The sequence below is a fragment of the Equus quagga genome, chromosome 7 (genome assembly GCF_021613505.1).
Source record: "Equus quagga isolate Etosha38 chromosome 7, UCLA_HA_Equagga_1.0, whole genome shotgun sequence".
Classification (NCBI taxonomy): domain Eukaryota; kingdom Metazoa; phylum Chordata; class Mammalia; order Perissodactyla; family Equidae; genus Equus; species Equus quagga.
In genome coordinates, this window is record NC_060273.1 from 126,385,828 (window position 1) to 126,408,608 (window position 22,781).

At 41.4% G+C, this 22,781-nt stretch overlaps 1 protein-coding gene across 2 annotated transcripts in view; it reads left to right on the forward strand.

Moving 5' to 3' along the window:
• ACOT12 (acyl-CoA thioesterase 12) overlaps positions 1–22,781 on the forward strand; it is a 46,983-nt gene that overhangs the window by 10,378 nt on the left and 13,824 nt on the right. Inside the window, exons 2-6 of one of the 2 annotated variants that reach the window (XM_046665711.1) lie at positions 1,920–1,989; positions 7,232–7,292; positions 10,642–10,743; positions 13,628–13,763; positions 21,947–22,103. In XM_046665711.1, the coding sequence (XP_046521667.1) occupies positions 1,920–1,989; positions 7,232–7,292; positions 10,642–10,743; positions 13,628–13,763; positions 21,947–22,103 (526 nt within the window). Of the gene's footprint in view, positions 1–1,919; positions 1,990–7,231; positions 7,293–9,419; positions 9,441–10,641; positions 10,744–13,627; positions 13,764–21,946; positions 22,104–22,781 lie in introns of those variants that run through there. The other variant, XM_046665712.1, reaches the window with a different exon arrangement.

The following is a 22,781-nucleotide window of genomic DNA, read 5'->3' on the forward strand; positions in this document are numbered from 1 at the left end:
TTAATGGCCCTTGGAAATCTGTAGTGTAAACCTTCACTAATGAGCCTCTGAAGACCATATTTGGCCAAATACTTCTCTGGGGAGCGTTCCTTGGTTGGTCTTGTCTTTTCTGAGTTCCTATTGCTTCTGTAGTCAAAATCACTAGTTAGAACAATGTATTTAATCTTTCTCAGCCTAAATTTCCTCATGTAAAATAGAACTAATAATAGTACCAACCTTATGTAATTGACGTGCATAAATACTTACCTCAGGGCCTGGCCAATAACAAATGGTTAATAAATGGCAACTATTATGATTGTTTCTTCCTGATCCCTAATGCAGTCTAGTATAGTGCTATATACACATAGTGGATACCCAAAATACACGATAAATGTTGTCTTTTATTGGTTATTGCACTTTAGTTATCATTTAAACCATTCAAAATTGGTAACTCATGTTGGTATACCTGGTAACACTTTATTAACAAGAATAGTTTAATAAGCTCAACATCTCATTCCCTCATGTCAGGTAACTAAACAAATGTCTGTGAGGTACTCGGTAGTCAATGTTTTACAGCACGTGTTTGCAAGGATCCAGTAGTTCTCTGGAAGTCTTAACCTCGAGAAGGGCGCTGACTATGGCTGGATCTCTAGCTGCCGCTGAGTAGACTTGTTGAAAGATAGGGCTGATTCAGCTCAGTGTCTGGAAATCAGTGGGTACGTAACAAATGTTTGAGACGCTGAATTAAATTGAGCCCACCTTGAGTGTTTCTAAAGCCCCATACTTTTATGTTCTCTTCCTCTCACTGAACTTTAAAGCTGGGGAGCCGGTCCTCCCACTCCTTCACTCACACACAGAGTTCTGCTGTGGCTCATTTTCTGGTAACTTAGTTTATGTTACGTGCATGTTTGGAAGAACAGTTATTTCCAACTAGTAAGACCAGAATTTTCTACAGAATCAGATCATAGGGAGGAGGGCTTTGGAGTTTTTTCTTCTCTCTCTTTACCTGGGACTATCAATTAATATCTATTGCAGTTAAAGTAATCCACTACACACAAAGAATCCAAATTCAGCATAATTCACTGTCTTTCCTTTTTTTCAGGAGTGAAGTCTCCAAAATTAAAATGGGGTTAGAAGTTCTTTAAAGGCCAATGTAACCTGTTTGGGTTTTAGTTGACTGTTCCTCAAAACCAAGTTCTGGCAGAAGCACATGTCAAAATTTTTCCCAAAGAGAATAAATTCTGATATTTGTGTATAAAGTAAAACCAACAATCAGAAAAAAATCTCAACAAATTAAATGCAGACATGGAACTAACTGGAGCTCCTCCCTAATCGCTCTCCACCCTACTCAATACTCTCCTCCTGCAACATAATTAATGCCTGGTGAATTTGGTAATAATAAATAATAAATATTGACTAAATACCTGCTCTGTGCCCGTCTCTACTTCTCTGATGCCCAGAGAAATTCCTCTCTGGTTGGGATATGATCTCAGGGTCTCCCATGCTCAGACCACTGGTGAAGTGGTTTAAATATATTCAGTGACTGGTTATGTGGGATAATGGATACAGCTTTGATGCATTATTTTTAAAACAAAAGAAGGATAGTACGTGACAAAATATTTAAAGTTGGCACCAAATTACTAAGATTGCTACTTAAATAGCTAGATATGCTGGGTATTGGTGTTAAATTTCAAATAATAAACAGTGTGAGTTAAAACTTACAAGAAAGTACAGTAATTTCCAGGCAGTAGAAATGTAGCTTCTAGAGCAAAGGAACTATTTTTGATCCAGATCATCCGGAAGTGTGAGCACCGTGGTCCTATACTGAACGAGAGGATGAGTTACTAGAATGAATCCACTTAAGGATTGTCCCTGTCCCCTTATGCTGAAATATTCAGACATAACTACTCATGCAGCACATTTTTACCTGTTTTTTGAAGCTGAAAAACATGCTGGGGTTTCCTGCGTTACAGCCTCGGTGGATGACATACAGTTTGAGGAGACAGCTAGGTAAGTGGCATTGCCCTATCACACCTTTCTCCTGGGTTTCTTGGTTCGTCTGCAACTTGTATTTGTGGCACCTAAGCTTATTCATTTGGAGTCACTGATCCAATTTACCAATTTGTTGGTAAAATAAATAACATTGGACCTAATATAAATCAGTAAAAGAAATAATTGCAGGACCTACTTTTAGTAACCACTCAAGAATAAATGCACAGTCCTGACTTTGTTGAGAAATATCTCTCAGCATTAGATGCATTCTGGTATAAAGCATAGCAGGATTGTTAAAAGCTGATTCTTAAGGCCTCCTTCCTTGACTAGAAGAATAATTAATGACAGTAAGTATCTCTATGATGGTGAATTTCATTATTAGGTTGTTGAATAAACATTAATTCATCTGAGTAGAAATGTTAAATTATGAAAAACATTTAATATATGGGAGTGTATATGTGCTTTACTATCTCTTATTGTAGAAAATTTCAGGGTATACAAACATTTCAAACATACACAAAAGTAGAGAGAATAGCACAGTGTGCTCCCAAGGACCCATCACCTACCTACAATAATAATCGACTCTTGGACCCTCCTGTTTTATCAATACCGCTCCATCCCCCACCCCCCACCCCCCACACACACACCTGGATTATTTGAAGCAAATCCCAGGCATCTTCTGTGAATATTTCAGTATACATTTCTAAAAGATAAGGGCTCTTTTGGAAAACATAATAACAATCACAATACCATTATGAGAAATTATTATTCCCAATGGTCTCAAAAAATGTTTTTTTAATTTAAACAATTGGTTATTGAATCAGGATCCAATATGATTGATATGTCTTTTAACCTATAATTTTCCCTTCCTTCTTTTCTCTTGCAATGATTTTTTAAAGAAACCTGGTCATTTGTCCTGCAGAGTTTGCTACGTGCTGTATTTGCTCGTTATATCCCTGTTTAATGTGTTCACCTGTCCTTTGTATTTCTTATAAACTGATAGTTGCATCTAAAAGTTGATCTGATGAATGTTTGATATTTTACTAAAACTAGTTCCTGTCAAGAGCACATGAGGTCTAATGATCTTTACCTAGAACCATTATTTCATTGGATATTGGTAAAATGGTAATGTGCTAATTATATCATTTCTTCTTCTTTTATTTTCTGAAATAGTTGTGTCCTGAGACCCTTTATCTCATTAATTACTTGGTTAGCCTGAGGTAGAGTTTGTCCAGGAAAGACAGGCTTAATTCTTCCCTTTTATTTAGCATCATTATGAACCCATGGATTTTAACATATACAATGCATTTGCATTTTGATGTGATTATTCTTGTGGGTGCTCATACTGCCCCATCTTTGGACAGTGGGACCTTCTTCAGTTCGGTTCCGAAGTCCTTTGGACATAAACCCAAGTTAGAAGCCTTTGACAACTCCCTTATTTTCTGGTATGACAAAATGGGCTAATCATTTACGTTCCTCACACAGACGTAGAATCAGAAATTTCTTCAAAAGAAATGATAAGTAGAGATCACAATCTGGACAGAGAAGGTGCTCATTAATATAGGGTTGGTCATTATTTCTAGGCTTTTTCAGTGGACAGAATTAGAAATTATGTGTTTTTTAAAGAGTTCATACTAATACCTGTAATAAATTAGGATTATATGGTTTACTTAATTTCTTTGATTTTATGTTTGTATCCCTTTGGTGTTTTTTTTAATGCTGATTATATTGATCCTTTAAAGACATGAACATAACTTACAAGAGAAAGAAAGAGAAAGGTCATCTGTTTCTGGGCCGGGATGGTTCTCAAGGACGATGGGGCAGTTGCCACCAGTTTTCAACCTCTAAGTACTTTTGTTCAATGAGATGCCCAGTTCATCTCTCCAACCTTGCTGCTTAGAGTTCTCTATTTGGCATTTATATTTATATGCAAACAAAGTTAAATTAAGTAAAACAACATGCAAAAAAAGAAATTACTTCTTCAAAGCCAACTCAAAAGAAATTTTTGGCAGGAATTAGAATCATAAGCACAGAGAGACCTTTAAAGCTCAGCCCAGTCTTCTCTTTGTACTGATGAGATCTAATGCCCAGAGCCAGCCGGAGGAGGACAGAAGGCGCCGAGAGCCAGCATCTTCTGATGCTTAATCCAATGCTTTCCCCAAACCACTGCTTCTGTCTTTGTGATCAGCAACTTTTATTGAACATTTCTCCATGCTTATTCTCACAGGCGGCTGCAGTGTCACTGAAAGAGCCCTTGACATTCTAGAATCTTGTAGAAGTAGATAAAGGTCCATTGCTTAAGCTCACATACTACTATGTGATTTTCCCTGAAGTAGAAAAGTTGACATGTGTTTGTATCTCAGCAAAATTACAAATTACTGCAAATCCAAACTTATTTGGGGTTAGATTAAAGCACCATTATTAAACTTAGGAACGCCAATAGTATATTGTAATAAAATATCTATTATGTACTTTCCAATCCTAAATTCTGTAACTTAGTCTTAACTAGTAACCTCATCATTGATATGTAGTTGTGCCATTTTGTACCATTTCATGTTTGTGTCATCGGAAAGGATTTGTGACCACTAACGTCATGGAAAGGGAACTTCTTGTATTTTTTATATGGCACCTGTACCATAAAAGAAGAAAATCGAAAGACATGTATAGAAAGCCATATAGTTTGGTTACAAGCCATATTAGACATTTTTTAAATTCACAAATATCTATTGCTTATACAAAAAGTATTCTAGGCTCAGTAGGATATGGGAATGATTATGGCACAATTCCAAATGTGGTGGTCGGTCAGTCTGGTGAGAGAGTCAGACAAATACATAATCATCGGAATAGAAAGCGTGATAACATGCATGCCTAGGGTGAGATATAAACTCAGTTCTGTGAGGTAGTTAAAAGGTACATTTTGACTGGAGAATCAGTGAGAATTCATGATAGAGGTAGCATTTAATGTGGGCCTTAAATGAGGTATAGATTTTCCTCTGGTGAATAGGAAAAGGTGTTCACAAGACAAGGGACCTGTGAGAGTCTAAGCCCCGAGGTAAGAAGGAGCAGGGAGTGCTCAGGAGAAGCCCGTTCTGTAGAGAGATGATGTCCTAGCGGTGGACCAGGGCTGGGTAACAGAAGGCCTTGAATGCCACGCTATGAAATTGGTTGTATTTAGTTGGGATTTTAGTGATTCCATTCATTTGACAAGTCAGTGTGGAATTTGGTTTGGTGAAGAACCAAGTCCTGCGGAATTTTTCTACTCTTAAAGGTAGGTCAGAGTTCACAAAAAAGACAAAGAAAAATGGCAGATGCTTCTCCTCCTCAAAGTCTGACAGGCAGGGGGCATAAGATTTTAGTAGGATGTGAGTACCAAGTACCACAGTAGCTTTGAAGAGGGACTCTAACCTGCGTGGTACCATTACTGGTAATCTCTCCTAGAAACTTTACCAAACAGAGCCAGAAAGTCTAGGAGGAACAAATTTAAGGGAAAAAAGGAAATTTGTTTGGGTTTGCATGTACTAACTGTGGGGATTAGATTAAATTAGGTAACGGGTGTGCAATCAGTTAACACTGAGCCTAGTGGAGCCACTGTAACTATTAGTTGAATTTGCTGAGAGAAGTTTGAAAATGTGGCTCTGAGTTTCAAGAATGAGGTCCAGGCTAAAGAGGTGGATTGGAGAGCCACCTCTGTAAAGATGATCGGACCATGGAAGAAAACTAGGTCTTCTGGGAGGAGGGTGAAGTGAGAAGAGAATAGAACAAAGGACAGGACTTTAGGACATGTCTACACTTGAGGGATGGATTAAGGAAGAGAAATTAGTGAGGGAAAGTGAGAATGAAGAGAGAATCAGTGTTTTAGAAGTGAAGAGAAGAGAAATTTCGTGAAGAAAGAGGTTTGTTGGTGCTGTTAAATGAGTTGAGATGTTGGATTTAGCTGTTAGGAAGTGATTCTGGAGAGATCAGGACTAAGCTGTGGCGGCAATAGCTAGGTTCGAGTGGCTGAGAAGGGAATGGGAGACGAAACTGCCAAACTTCTGCACCTGGCAAAATCCTTATCTTTGAAGACCTATCTCAAATGTCGCCTCTTCTGTGACTCCTTCCCTGACTTTCCAAATTAGTCACTTCTCCTGGGTGCTTTTGGAATACTCAGTCTCTTCTTCTTTTTTAAAAAATTGCTTGGCATTCCATTTCATCTGTTTACATCCTGGTGTCCCAAGTGAAGACTGGTCTCCTTGAAGTCAGCGACCTTGTCATGTTCGTCACTATTTCCTGAGGTCTTAGCTTAATGCCAAGACTAGCCATAACTACGTAAACATTTGTTAAATGCATGAGTTCGAAAAAGAAATGATTATTTTAGGAAGCTTGTATATGAAGGAGAAGAGGAAAAGCTTGAGATAGAATAGGCTTGAGAGAAAGATTTTTAGAAAGGAGAAGCCTTAGCCATTTCCCTAGCCTGATAAGGAGTCAGGGAAGGCGCCTAGAGCGAGGGTGCAAAAGAGGAAAGAGCTGACTGAGCCAGCAGATGGTGGGGGAGGGGAAGTAGTGGGGATGGGACCAAGGACACAGGTAAAGAGAGAAGTCTGGAAGAGAGCTGTCTTTCTTCCTCCGAAAGAGGAGTGAGAACAGTGAGACTATAGTTCAATTTGGAAAGCAGAGGAGAAAACTGAGGAGCTCATATTGGGTAGCCCCTTGTCTTCCACTAAGGTGAAGGGATCAGAGCAGATTGAAGGACCTGGAACACAAAAGCTTTGGAAGGACTTCGGGTTACATGACCAGAGTTCCAGTAATCATGGGGCGTGAATGGATCATCTAGCAGCACTGAGGGCCCGTGTAGACCTAGGGAAGCTGATCAGTCTGCTTGCTTGCTTGTTTGTATGTTTATCCATTTATTTACTAACTAACATTTTAAAATAAATATCAGTTGTATAGGTTTGCTTGTTTATCTGTTTTAACCTCCCTTAAGGAAACGGCCATGATAATCAGAGCCAAGAATCTGTTGCGGATTTGGAAGTCATTTTGCACACCATCTTTGCAAAGTCCCTTTTCTGTTTAAATAGAGGTAGTCAGCTAACCTATGTGTGGTTTACAATGATTGGCATCTGTTTTTAGTGGTTTTTTTGTTATTAACCTGAGATTTTCACGCACAAACATTAGCAGCATGATAAGGTAGAACTGCTCTGTGGCACATGCATTCAACCAAATCTTTAATCTGAAATGGGATGTGCTAGGATTACTGAGAACTTTTTTTTTTTTTAACTAGAGTTGGACAAGTTATCACCATCAAAGCAAAAGTTACTAGAGCGTTCAGCACAAGCATGGAGGTAAGAGACCCTGCCCTTTCTTCTGCCTGTTGGTGTTCATCTTTTCATTGTGTACAGAGGGCAGCGGAGGAGGCCTTGGAATAGTTTGGAGTTCATGAGACTCTGGGTTTCAGAAGGCCCTTGAACCTGGAGTCAAGCTCACAGGTAGATATAAGGAGCCCGTGTTTCCCAGTTGGCTCTGTTATTAAAGTTAAATGCGATGCAGTGCGCTATTTCTTCATAGAAGGCTACACAGACAGTGACCATGCGGGGGAGAAGGGCTCTCTCTCTCGGATCTTTGAAAGGCATGGGTTTTATTTCCTAATGATCCTGACTCTACTTGTTCTCCATTTCCTCACCCCCCAATGGAAACTAGCCCCGTAATTAACTAGGTTTTGAAAGGCAGAGCGACTGGCCTTCAGTAAGAAGAGCAGTTTAGGAGATTTTTCTTCTGCATCCACTTGGTTCTCTTTTCCTTGCCTTGGTTGTGAATACAACATTCTCGAGGGCTTCTGAAGTCTCTACCAGGTTAAACCAGCAGGAGAGAAGTTACGGTACTGGATCCCATATTGCAGCTTCTAGGTGGTCAGCAGTCCCTTTGATCCCTGGGCACGGAAGACACGGAGGGACTTACATCCGTTTTCTGGGGCCGCCGTAACAAAGGACCACAGCCTGGGGGGGCTTAAGCAACAAACATTTATTGTCTCACGGTTCTGGAGGCTCGAAGTCCTAAAGCAAGGTGTCGGTAGGGTTGCTTCCTTCTGAGAGCTGAGAGAGAATCTGCCCCAATCCTCCCTCCTAATTTCTGGTGGTTTGCTGGCATTTTTTGGCATTTCTTGGCTTCTGCTGCACCACCCCGGTCTCTGCCTTCTTCTTCACATGGTGTTCTCCCTGTGCATGTGTCTGTGTCCAAATTTCCCCTTTTCGTGAGGACATCAGTTATATTGGATTGGGGTCCACCCCCTTAACTAATTAAACCCTATTTTCAAATAAGGTCACCTTCTGAGGTACTGGATTTGGTGAGGGACACTTTTCAACCCATAACGGAACTACTTTTGCAATAACCACGACTATGGCGATGCTTTACCCTGATTCAGTCCCTTTCCCCCAGTGTCTGCATGAACAGTGTCCATATGAACAGTCTCATCTGTTGCTTTGTTCAGAATACAGAACACTTGAAGAAACCAGGAAGGAAATAAAAGCTTGTGGATACAAGAACTCTGTCAGTGACATTTGTGATGCTATCTCCAGACTCTGATTTCTCAACTGTGGGGCTCTCACCTTTCCACACAGTAGTCTCTGGGCTTGGCCTCTTTCCTGAGGGCTGGCCCTCTCCTTTATATTTAGCCCAAGCATAGGTAAAAGTTCCTTTTCTTTTCTCCTTGTCCTCCTATTCCCTGAGACAAGGTAGAATTTCCAAGGGAAGTTTGACTAAAAACTAAGACAAGAAAAGAAAGCCTGGTGAGTTTGGAAGCACAGATTTCTGATCCCAAGGAAAGTAAATGCTGGTCTCAACTGAGGCTAATTTAGCTCCTCTTCTAAGTTGGGGTCTTCTCTGGGCTCTAGGAATGTTGTGTACTCAGCGAGGTCTGGGTGGAGGGAACTCTGAAGATCCCCAGCTCTGTGTGAGCTCTTGGAATTGTTCACATTACAGCTCCCCAGGAATTGCTTCTTCCTCAGAAGTTGTTCTTGTCTGGCCTTTGAGCTTCCATCCTATGCATCCTCAGACTGGTATCGACCCAAACACTCAACTGGACAGTATGCATGTTTCTGGAATTCTTTCCTTTTGTAGCTCCCTTATCTCTGGTACTCTCTCAGCTGCCTTGATCTCCTTGATTTCTGCCTCCTCAATTCGGTGAGATTTTAGATTCACTTTCCTCTCCTTGGCCTTAGTCTGGGAATTGCCTTCAGGCTGGGACCCTGGGAAATTCAGGTGCTCCAGTCCGTCATTCCTTTCCCTCGGGGATCACAGTTCTGCGTTGCCTGCTGTCCTGTGTGTGGAAATAGTTGCTTCATACACTTGGTCCAGTTTTCCACTTGTTTTCACAGGGTGTCATTCCAATCTGACCTGCTCTCTCATGATACAAGGCGAAATCCCCCCTGGCATGTGTCTTTGAGACATTTGGTCATCGTACATAACCAAGTGAGCTCTTCTAATAGAAGATAATGGTCAGAACTTGTTTTAACTCTCCAGAACTGTTGCTTTGTTTTCACTGTTAGTCGTTTTATTCTGTTTTTCATTTGCCTAGTTCTCTGAAAGTGGAAAACTATCAGGTTGAGAGTTGTTGGAGTTGAGAATGGATGGTTTAAATTTGGTTAATCACCTTAGGTTTTACCATGCAAATACTAATTTGCATTTATAAGTTAAGTGATTTAAAATGAATTGTGAATTGTTGATTATTTTTGTACATGATGTACTTGGTAAAGATGTAGAAATAGATATTCTTTATCGTTGATAACATAGGGCTGAACTAAGATGCCTGAGGTTGCCCATTAGTCCAAGAAAATCATGTAACTTATCTGGGATGTGTGGGGAAAGTGTGTATTAGCCGAAATCTAATGACAGGTTCCTGAGTTTACCAACACTCCTGCAGAACGTGATCTCGGGGAGCTTCAGAGCTCCCCACACGGGGAAATCCAGGCCGTTGCAGTGTCACTATAAAGTGTCTCAGCCACCGTCTTGCTATTCCTGAAAAAATGAACTCCTGAAAAAGGAAACAAAGCTGCAAATAACATGATATAATTTTGTCCATGTTAAGTTGATTATAAAACTCAGAGACTAAAGATTAAAAAACATTATGGTGCATCTCTCTGATAAGCTATGAGGCATTCGTTAGTACCTTGTTTTCGAAAGCATATTTAGCAATAATTGGATTAGAAAATGCTTATCACATAATTTCAGTTTTTAAAAAATTATAAAACTTAATACACTATGATAATATTATGTGTATACACACATATGTATGGACATATATATATACATTTCATATATACATATAAAACTGGAAGAAAATTCACCTAAAGGTTAATAATTATTAATCTGGGTGGTGGAATTACTGATAATATTTACTCTGGACAGTCAGATTCAATTTAATCATTTACCTCTTTTTATATTTCCAATTAAATGGTAATTGGAAATTACCAAATTTTCATGATAAATATATACGTTTCTATAATCAGAAAGGTGATTTTTCCAATTTTAGAGAACATCATGGAAAGAACAGTAATGCTTAAAAGTAAACTAAAATGCTGGTTTTATTCAAAAAACAAAAGAAGAGAATGGTGAAGTGCATAGCTGAGTTTTGAATGCCACGGTCTCATCTGTTATCTGGATGGCTGAAAGGTTATTTATTTGTTTTTTTCATTTTAGATCAGCATCAAGGTTGTAGTACAGGACGTGTTCACTGGCGTTGAGAAACTTGTGAGTGTGGCTTTCTCTACATTTGTAGCCAAACCAGCTGGAAAGGAAAAGGTAAACTTTCTGTGCGAAGAGGTATCTAGCATGTAATTCAGGGTCATGTTAACAAATGTAGCAGAATCGTTACAGAAAATGGACATTTCTTGTTACCATGAGATATGCTTTCCCAAGATTTGTTATTCCCCAATATTTATCATAAAAGCTTTGTTCTGTGGTAATATCATACTATTAAGTACCTTGGAAAGAAGAGATGTAGCCAGTTTGTGAAAGAGGAAAGAAACATTGTGTTTTAAATGATCTGAAGGTCATATCAGTTCCTTAAAAATATTGCCTACTGGTTTAGTTCTTTTTTTGTGTGGTTATCTAACTCAAAATTGAGTTAAAAATTTTTTTAAAAAACAGCAAGAGCAATTTAGCTAGCAGCTGCATGTAATGGTCCAACCATTTTTTCATACCTGAAGGAAGAATGTCAACGTTTCTGAGTTATTGAAGTTTAGAAATAAGCTCCAGGGCATTTGGGGTAAAAACACCCTTAAAGAAATATGTTGGCCTGGTGTGCATGCCCGGCAAGGAGTCTGCTGGGGATTTACTCATTATCATCTCTCGGCTTTTCTTTTTAGGGTCAGGGTGCCTGGAGGAGGGTCCCCATTTAGTCTAAGCATTTTCAAATGAAATAATTCAGTTTAGAACTTAAACTATTCACTCCAAGGATCGCCCCAGAGGTGGGCGCAGTGGCTTCTCCTAGCTCCACTTTGAAGCAGCAAGGAATGCTTCTCACTCTGCAGAAGTATTCTTCCTCAGGCTGCTTCCAGCTCTAGAGCCAGGACAAAGCACTGTTTTCACTGCACCCAACAGAGGTAACTGCAGAGTGGCACTCGCCAGCTACTCCCCGGGAGGGCCTGGAGGCTCAGTGAGGGGCCGTGGCTCAGCTAGCCCTCCATGGTGCCTGGGGGGCAGGTGTCCCTGCAGAGTTTTGTGCACTGGGACACTTCTCCCATTCTCTGCCCAATATTAAACAAGCCACAAGGCAGATTCACATTGCCCAAGGGGATTGTTTTTCAAACTGAAGTTCATATCGGCTAGTATATTATAAAAATGCAACTTTCTGGGCTGTATCTCAGACCTACTAAATTAGAATCACTTATATAAGGGTCCAGCCCCAGTGGCCTAGTGGTTAAGTTCAGCACATCCCACTTCGGCAGCCTGGGTTTGGTTCCTGGGCACAGACCTACACCACTCGTCTGTCAGTGGCCATGCTGTGGCGGTGGCTCGCGTACAAAAAGAGGAGGATTGGTAGCAGATGTTAGCTCAGGGCAAGTCTTCCTCAGCAAGAGAAAAAAAAAAGAATCACTCATATTGGAACCTGGAATCTGTACTTTGACAATGTATCCCAGGGATTCTACCTTCACTAAAATCTAAGACTTTGAAATAGCTCTTGCCACCCATTCTGTTGTTCCTGGAATCCCCCCAAATCTCCAAACTCTTGGGAATGACAGCATACAGGGTGGGTGCAGAGTTCTTATATCTGAGAGAAAGCAGCAGAAAGGAGTCTACCTCACCTTCCTATTCCTTCACAGAGAAGAGAAAATGAGGGCCATGATTTGTTCCCCCCCCCCCCACCCCGCCACCTTCAGACTTCTCACTCCAACTTCAGGGAGTCCTGGAATTGGAATACAATAGTCACACTTCAGTCCAGTCTCTGCTGAGCCTGAAGAACTAATGATGTTCCAGTTAGTATCGTTCTTGTTCAGTAGCACATCATGAAGGGAGCCGTGAAAAATCAGTGGTTTGGTTTGAACCGACAGCCCCACCTGGATCTGTGTCCAAAGTGAGTTTATTCCAGGATGAGACGGGACATGATGAACGAGGCGTAGGCCAGATCATTGAAGGACTCTCAAGACCCCATAAGGCGTGCTCAGGAAAGGCCTAACTAAAGCCGAAGGAGATGGTACACAGGAGAAAGAAAGCTCAGGCAGACATCAGAGAAGTTCAAGACGTCCAGGCATAGCTCCCAGGGTCCTCTTCAGTCACACAAATGTACTTCACCAGTAGACTGGAGAGCCAAGGCACAAGTTTGCCAAGTGGTCTTTTATACCCCGTTGGTCACATAACTAAAACCAGGCCGTGTGTTAAACCAGGGCGAGCTCTCAGTCTGCATAGTCCTACACACACCAGACAAGTCCTACACACACCAGGGGAGTTGTGCTTTAAGCAGCAGATTACAAATCGCTAGCTATTTCATCCATATCTGGGCCAAGGGTCAGCCCCAGCCTTTGGTGTCACGGAAATAAGCGTGGAGCTGCCCCAGTGCGGCTGCAAGGTGACTCTTGGACACACGGGCCAGCAGTCCGGCATTTCGGGAGGAGCTTGAGCTCTTGGTTCTGTTGCATCATATTTCTGGGTTTCTGGAGGTCAGTTAAAGCTTTATTCTGACACATTGATTCTTTCTCTTTGCTTATTGGATAATGTTTTCACCATGTGATGAAATTTCCAAACTGGGATTATCTCTTGGTACGTGATAGCTTTCTCTAGAACATCTTTATTCCCTCCCTCTGATGTCTTAATTTTGCAGAAGGTAGAGAACGGTTTTCGGTAAGAATTCAGTGGAGTCAAAGTCCCTCTTCTCATTCATTAATTTGAAGAATTTCTTGTTTTATAGTTCTGTTGAAAATTTTAAAATTCAGGGAAAATTAATATTTGGAAAGCACTTTAAACACATATTATATGAAGAAGTAATTAAGCCTATTTGATTTTTTAGTTTAAAAATATTTTAAGAAAAAACATTTAGTCAAAATAATATGTGTGCAAAAACATCCACAAATGCTCCATTTACTTTGAGTTAGAAAACAGTGTACCATGTCATTTGTTTTTGCAAAATTCATGTTGTGCTTTTATAATTTAACAAGGCAATGAAAGATAAATGTTTTTCTTTCTCTAGATTCATTTAAAACCAGTCACGCTTCTAACTGAACAAGATCATGTGCAACATAACCTGGCCTCTGAGAGAAGGAAAATTCGATTACAACATGAAGATACCTTTAAAAACTTGATGAAGGAAAGTAGCAGGTTTGACGGTCAGTAAGTCTGCTTGTAGGAACTTTAGTTATATGACTATGACAAGTGAAGGGGTCTTCTTAGAGCACACTTATTTCACCTTATGACCACGCTTCAGTCCTGGCCCAACAAACCCAGTGGCTGGAGAAGGAATGGGCTGGCCATTCAGAATATAACCTCTGACATCTAAGACCTGTTTAAATTGAAGGATCTCCAGGGGAGGAGACGGGAGAGAAGGGCAACCGGGACCAGGCAGTCCTTACTAGTATGTGTGTGCTCAGTAAGGATCAGTGAATGAGGAATGACAATGCCATACATCCATCTGGTACTTCATAGTTCACGGAGCAGTTTCTCACCTGTTATTTCATCTGAGCTGCATTAATCTCGACAGAAAAGGAAACTGAAACTCTGAGCTGTGAAGAGCCTTGCTAAAGATCGCAGGGGATGTGAATGGAAGCAGTAAGTTTCATCTCCTGTTTCCTGGTTCTTCCACAGTAACCCTGTTTGATGGGTCAAAGTTCCTTAGTTCTCTGCAGAGATTTCCTGGCTCTGTCAGGCCTCGTGAGGCCAGAATGGCAGGGCAAAGAGGGCTGCCTTGCCCCTCCTCTGCCCTTCCTTCTGTCTGCCCCCATCTCCTGCAGCCCCAGGGGAGATGACCTGTGAAGGAGAGCCAAGTGGGTGAGGGGGACAGTGGAGAGATCCAACCGGAGCCCTGTGTCCCCACTGCCAGGAGGGCAGGGAGCCTCAGCCAAGTCCAGCTCCGCTGGGTTCTGGAGGCAGACTCAGGAGGAAGAGGAAGGAAAATCAGAATAAGAATGTGGCAAGAGGGGAAGGAGGAAGAGGGCACACAGAGACCAGAGGGGAGAGGTGCGCACAGGCAGGGGTCATGGATTGCATGCGCTTTATTCTGCCCCATGTGACGTCACCATGGTCCAGGGACCACCCCACAGAGGACCTCTGGGTTGGAAAAGAATTTTTCAAAGGCTTCTATTTATTGCTGACCTTTTAAAAGACAATGCCCATTACCAAGTTATTTTTTAAGGAAATGAAGACTTCGTCATTAAATTGCTGTGCTGAGAAGAGTGCATCCTTTTGTAAAGATGGTCTCGGTACCAAAAAATATATTACAAATGCATTTCACTAAAGTAATGAAATAGCTGAACCATAAGAACAAGAGCATGACTAGAGAAAATTCAGAGTGGAAGTTGGCAGGGTACAAAAAGGTAAGTCTGTGTCCTGGAGGCTCCCTTAGGCCATGCTAAGAGGCTTGACGTTTCTTCTGTCCTTGATGAAAGCCAGTGAAGATTTGAGCAGGGTTGTTGTATGGTTAGATTTGCATTTAATATGGTCACTCTGGGTAGAGGGAGGGAGACCAGCAAGAGGTGAGGAGTGGCTGCACGAGGCAATGATAGTGGGGGAGAGAGGAGGGAAGGAGTCAGAAAAAGTACAGGGGTAAAATGAGCAGAATGAGGTCACTGATATGCGGAGAAGGGTGAGGAAGCAGAAGGAGTCTAGCATAACTCTCAGGGTTCTGGTTGAGCAACTAGTTAATTAATAGTGGTAGCATGGACTAAGATGATGAATATGGGGGCCAGGGGAGGGGGTGTTCTGATGAGGTGGATGATGAACCTGCCTGGGGAATAACCAGAGCATGAGACTGGGGCTGGGGAGAGTAAATCTGAGAAACAACAGTTTACAGATGTTAATTCAAACAAAGATGGTACATGCAGTCACCCAGAGAGGGTTCACGGGGCCACAAGGGTGGTGGCCCAGAGATAGAACATGTGGAACACGGCCATCTAAGAGATGCTCAGAGGAGGAAGATGAATCTACGAAGGAGAGCCGGAGGGACTGGCAGGAGGGGTACATGGAGAACTGGAGAGAGTAGTGTCACAAGGCAAGGGAGTAGAGTTACAGGAAAGAACGAGTGGTCAGCTGTGTTCCAGGAAGTGGAGAATAAACACAGTTGACCGGATTAGGAATAGGGAAATCATTGGTGACCTTGGCAAGAGCAGAATTAGTGGAAGCATGAGTGCAATAAATCAGATATGGAAAGGGAGACATTCCGATGACACCATGTCATTGGATGGGGAACAGCTGACTATAACCTCTCTGTCATAGTCGCCTCCAAATTAAACGTTCTTGACACTAGGCTTTGTTAAAGCACCATCCACGGCACATCAGGATGCCGTGGATGGTGAAGGTAGTAGAGACCCCAGCCTCCCAGCCCTGACAGCCTGAGGGTTGTCCTCTGCAGGAGATGTAGATGGTGAGAGATATGGTGGCCACCACAGCTCTTAGAGCAGCTTGGCTATTTCAGAGCCTCTGCTTTCGGGAAACTGAAGCGTTGAATGGGGTCTCAAAGTGCCATCCAGACCAGCAGGAAGTGTCCCACTGCAGAGCTGACATGTGACAGGAACTCAGTTTCTTCCTGGTGGTTTCCTGCACTCGTGCCATCAGAAGTGGGGCCTGCTCCTCTCTGGTCTCTGGACCCAGCTCCTCCAGGGGAAGTAGGGGCCTTTCTGTCGGCCCGCTGACTCCCAAGGTGCCCACACCTCCCTGGCTTCCTTACTCCTGAACTGCATCACTAGACTTGGGCGTCCTCAGCGGCTCATCTACTTCCTCTTGCAGCCCGTGGTCCCTGGCCAGCAGAAGTTGCTCTTTTTATTTTCCTGTCCCAGGACTGGCTGCCCCATACTCAAACCACTGACTTTGCTCTGATTTTCTCAGCTCGCTGAGGCAAGGTTAAAAACAGACAAAAAGAACTATCAAGTCAGAATAATAAAGGAACTTATTTAATAGGTTTGTGTGAGGATTAAATGAGTTAATATAGATGGATTGCCTGGAACAGTGCCAGGTGTGCAGAACGTGCTGTGATTGTTATTATTTGAAAAGTCCCCATCATAGGAAGGATTGGAGGCATCAGCTGAAAACTGTCCTTTCAAAGAACTTGGCTGTGAAGGGTGGAAGGAACAGCCTGGAGCTGGAGGGGGCCCTCAAGGTCAAAGGGGCATTATTTTTCAGGATGGGAAATATTTGGTCATGGTTATGGGCTGATCAAGGCTGGTGGATAAAAATCATTATTGAGGAAGAGGTTGATTATAAGAGAAAGACATAACTGATGCCAAACCTGTACTTAAGACACCAGAAAATTGTGATTTCTTTGTCTTGGGAAGAATTTACGGTGATCTCTGCTACTCTGACCTGAGTGTCGGTCTGCAGGGAGCGTTGCTAGGCCTGTTGCGCGCTTCCTTCACTCCCCACCCAAGGTCACATGAGCCAGGAGGACGTGGCTGGCTGCATTGATTTTTCTGATGTTGTACAAGTTGTACTAATAAACAAAGACCATTTGCTATACTGTCTCCACAACACCAACAGTAGTTTGAGCACTAGAGACATTCTGAATTAATTAGTGACAAGCACATGCTACAGCCATTCAAATGCAGAGGTACAATGATTAAAACTGACTTCAGCTTCAGTTTGTTAGGAAGTTGGGCAGATCAGATCTATATGTTTGGTTGAATTTAGAATTGTAGATTTTTTAAAGTCTGTTTTTATCATCTGTTTCATCTGATCTGATCCAAAATAGATTATTCCACATTCCTTTGCACAAAACAACTTTTAACCTGACTTCATTGATTTGATCTTCTTTTTAGAAATTTTACTAGCTTCCATGCCACCAAAGGTACCACAGAACTTAAAAGCAATTTCTCTTAGGAATGTAAGAGCCACACCCTGGAACTTAAAGTTGCCACAGAGTGTGCGGTTTGTCTACGTGCCCCCCGTGGACCTGATGGAGTCTGTTCTCAGCCGGACAGTATGTTCTAAAGGAAGACAGCTAGAGCATTTTTGTTATTGAGCCATGTTTTTAGAAAAACCAGGGTTCTACATGGCTTGTAATATCAGGCATAAAAGACTGGAATCCGTTTCAAGATGTTGTATGATTGAAAGGCATTTGAAAGTTGAACCCAAATCATACGCTTCCAGAAGAAAAGGGGAAAAGATGGGATTAGATTATATAAAAACAGAATTTCTTTGGAATGTGCTCTTGTACCACTGGAATGTGGAAGCTTGGCATGTCGCGAAAGACTTCAGTCTTTCTTGAGATTTTGAGCATTTTAATTATAATTTTTTCAGAGAGAAATCAGTCTTTATGAGCATTGTCCTGTGTTGATCCTTTCTGGTTAGGAGAAAGAAAACAAGGGCTAGGATGACCTCAATTCAGGTCAGTGTTCCGACCTGAAAATGTGGAATGAGTGTAAAATTGTCCGAGCAGAATGATGACACAGTACTGAGTGAACACCAAAGTGCAAGTAATGAAACTGACCACCAAAGAAGTATGCCCTGTCTGGAAGCCTGCAGAAAGGGTGAGGTCTGTTTACTGTGTTGGACTTGGGTACACAGCCAGAGCTGCGAAGCCTGAATTAAGATCTGAACCTGAGAGAGCCCTGTTTCTCCATTGATTGGCAATTACCTGCAAATAAGCACGATTCCACACCGGGGTCACCTATCCTGAGGATAGTTCTGCATACATGCCATAACTGATGCTTATGCACGTAGGACCTGCCTGGGACCCACCTATGGATCCCAGTGTATGACGTGTATATCTTTATAGGAATCAAGTAGCTTTTTCTTTAAAGTTAGCCCTCAGAAAAGAAGGAGTTGCCTTATATTTGAGTCTGTACAGTGTATCTCACACTATAAGTCCCTCTCAGTTAAATTTTATTTTATAATTATTTTTAAATTACTTAAAAATAGTAGTGCACATGCACAAGTGAAAAATTCAAAAGGTATAAGCGAGGATTCAGTTAAAAGGTAAGTCTTTCTACTGTCCGTGTCTCCCACTTACTGGGTTCCTATCCTTAAAGACAAGCACTGTTACACACACACAGACACTAGCACCTAACCAGGAGCACAATATTCAAATAGTTATGCGCCTTTCTTTTTTTCATTTAACAATATATTTTAGAGAAAGTTTACACTAATTTATTTTGAACAAAAAAAGTACCATTTGAGTAAGAGAAATTAACCTAAAAAATGTATTGAGAAATCAATATTAATTTTGGATATTTATAGAACATCATCTAACAAGATCAGTAATTAAAACAGAGAGAGAGAAGTTGGAAGGAGTTTAAGATTTCATATGCCTTTTCAAGATCACTTTAGGAAGCAATCCAATTCTGATTACAGCAATATGGTGGACTCGGTGTCTGGAAAAAAACTAAAATTTCTGGATAAAATATTTACAAACATCTTTGCAAACACATCTCTGCAGCAGAAAAATAAGAGAAAAGCTTGAAGTCCAGAAATGATTAGAAAACACAAATGCAGCAGTGTAAGGAGACACAGAGCTGGCGTTTGCCGGGGAGGGCCGTGTGGGTGCCAGGAGACCTGGAGCCTGTGTTTTACTGCGCCTGCAAGGGCTCCAGAGACAAAGCCAGGGGCTCACGTGAGCTGGAAGGTGGAACCAGGGAACCGTACCTGGAGCTGCAACCTCCAAAGATGACACCTTCAGTAGGTCAGCTGGGAAAGTGCCACCCATCAGAGAGCTCTGGTGAGATGCTTTCCTGTCTCAGCCAGCCGTGGCTGTAGGTTAAATGGAAAAGAGTGTTTCCCTTTGAGAATTCAATCACAAGCTTATTCTCATGCAGATTTGGTGTCAGAATACACATTAGTTGTTTGGCCTGAAACCGACCAAGTGAGATTTAGTGGGAAGTGGTACTATGTTGTGGGGCCCCAGGGAGATCTGTGCGCCAAAGGCAAATTCTCTGTGGAGAAATGACTTTAAGTCCATCCTTCAAGAATTCCCACAGATAGAGATCCAAGGAATTGGGGCTTCTAGTCAAAAATCATAAAAGATAAAAATAAATAAGTCACCAAAGTCCAGAAGAAGCACCAGGCAATAGAATGAGGCCCACAAAGACTACAGATGTTGCATTTATCCTATAAAGAACATGAAGCAAGAATGTTAATATAGTTTAAGAAATAAAGAGTATCAAAAGTATTACGCTGGAACAAGCAAATGACCTGGAAGATGTGAAGAAGAAACAAAGAGAATTTCTATACAAAAAGAATATATAATAATTAAAATTTAAAACTCTATGAATTAATTAAACAGCAGATAAGATGGTGAACTAGAAGACAGATCTGAAGGAGTTACCTAGAAGGCAGATGGATAGACAAAGAAATGGGAAATATATGAAAGGTTAGGAGACAAAATCTGGAGTAAGAAGTCTAACAAGCATCTAATCAAAGCTCCAGGAGAGGGTGAAAAAACTGGGAGAGAGTAACATTTGAGGAAGTGACATGTCATGAAGAGGTAACAAGAAAGTTTAATATACATATGAAAAGACGGACCTCATTATTATCAAGGAAATGCAAATTATAACCAACATGAGATAGTAGTTCACACCCAGGAAACTGGAAAAAATTGAAGAGTCTACAATCCAGTGTATGTGAAAATGGAGAGCAGTGGGAACTCTAATAAACAGCAGGCAGACATGTAAATCAGTACGATCATTTGTTACCTAAAAATATTCTGTTGATAGTAAGGACTATGAAGGTGGAATAAATCAGCAAAGTAGGTTTATTCATCCATCCATTCATTCATTCAATAAACATTTACTGAGCACCCATATTTAGGGATTATGTTAGAATAAAAAAAATCAGTCCTTGTTCGAAGGAGCTTAGGATCTAGTGGGTCAGATAATCAAAGATCACTCAATCAACTATAAACCATAACTGTGAAAGAAAGGTCCGTGTGAGAGCTCATAAGAGTGGGAATCAGCCGTGGGTCAGGGAAGGCTTTCCTGAGGAAGTGGTGACTGAGAGGAGCCAAGAGAGAAGAGGAGGTAAGTAGAAGGAGGGGGAGCTGGTGGTCAAAGCAGTCGCCAAGGATAAAGGGAGCAACATGTGCAAATGCCCTGATGCGGAAGACAACATTTAGTTGCGACAATTGAAAAAAGGCCAGTGTGGCTGGAACAAAGGGAAAGATTGAGAGAAAATAGGATGGGGGAGAGAGGGGTGCTAGTGGCAGTCAGACTAGCTGGAGAGGAGAAGCAGGCATGGGCCAGATAAGGAAGGAAGGGCTTGGGGCCATGGGAGGATTTGGGCTTTTCGACTAGGACAATGGGAAGTTACTGACTGAAATGATCAGTGGATGAAGGAGAAAAAACATAAAAGAAAAAGACCATCAATTAATTATAACTCTAAAAATTCTGTTAGGAAATGGAGTTAAAAATCTCTGTAACCGCACTGCTTTGCCCAGTTCTGCGTGACTATGCCAAGAATGGCCCCATTCCCAGTTACCAACAACAGCCGAGCGCTCATGTGCTCTGCCACTGCAAGCTCGGCCCTGCCTCTCACAGTACACCGGGATGGCCCCCCTGATTTGTAAGTCCTCCTCCACCTCCTCAACAGTAGCGCGTGAGATTTAAGCCTCGCTGGTGATTCACTTGATGCAGGAAGTAAAATTGAATACATTTTACTGTTTTGCAGCCAGAGTAAATGATTCCTCCATTGTTGACAGTAAAAACCCAATTTGTCAGTAAATGAAGCAGATATGGTTCAAAAGGAGAAGGACACTGAGAAGTACAATGTATTGTGTCTTTTCTGTTGGTGGCTTCATTCATTAGAAAACAGGAACCGCGGGAAGCCACATTCCCACTCTGAAATTGATAGGACAGCAAACTATTCCAGATTCTCAGTGTCTGTGGTCCTTTATAGCTTGAATTCCTTCCTTTTTAGCAACTTTATTGTCATACCATAGATGACCCATATTTACAGTGTGCAGTTGGATAAGTTTTGAGACACGTATCCACCCATAAAACCATCACTGCAATCAAGATAAAGACATATTCATCAATCCTCAAATTTCTTTCCTCCGCTCCCTGCCCTTCCTCCATCCCAAACAACTCCAGTTTAAATGTAATCATTCTTTTAATCAAAATTCGACAGACTTGAAAGATATGTTGGAATACAATCTCTAAAAAGCCCTTTTTGATCTGTTATCTTATCCAGTTCACTGTAAATAGCCACCTGTCCGATGAAATTCACACTGTAGAATAAAACCTATTTACTTCCTCAAGAGTTGTAAATCTTTTGGAATAATTTAATTTTTCTAAAAATCCCATGAGTTGAGTGTGCTGTTGGGAAGGTTCTGCGGTTGACTCCTCCATCGTTAATGTTCACGTCCGCTTTTCAGATCCCATCTGGAGAGAAGAGGATGGCACGGTCTCCACGAGGGGCACCTCTGTTCAGAGCATTGAACTTGTCCTCCCGCCCCATGCTAACCATCATGGAAACACATTTGGTGGCCAGATTATGGCTTGGATGGAGACCGTGGCTACTATTTCTGCAAGGTTCTTGGTTTTGACCTTTGGCTTATGGTGTTGGGACCAGGAGGGAGAGAATAGGAAGGGTCTGAGTCAAGGGCGGACAAGGAGAGGACAATGTTGCCTATTATCAAAATGAGAAAATGATAAGTCACTTACATGTTTACTTTAGGATTAATCTGTCCTTTTGTTTGAGGGTGAATGTTTTGGTTCTTGCTTCAACAATAAAAATGAAATGACAGTTCTAATACTTTATTCTGAATTATGAATGTTGATCTTGTGACACTGCAATGCCTTGTAACAAAATAGATGCAGAATAGAAATAGAAGACAGCCTGTATGCTTAAAAATAGTCGAGTTTCAAACCTTTTTAAAGGCAGTTTACAATTAGGTCTGACCTTTGAAGGTGCTGGTTGGGATTGTTATGCCAAAGGATTAGCCAAAAAATAAGAAAGAGGGAAGAACTTGAAAGAATACTTTTAAATGGTCCTCAGTTTCAGAAAAGGTTATTTTGTTCTTAATAGAACTAGGTAGGCAATTGAGCAGCTTTAAAGAACATTGTGTGCTGTGAAAATGCATTTGAACAGGATCTGCCCTTCTGACAATCTTTGTAACCACTGAAAATTGTTAAGGTTTTATTTTCCCAAAATTAAAAGAATTTTATTATTAATGTGTCTATAGTTATGACTATAGTTAGAAACCTGTA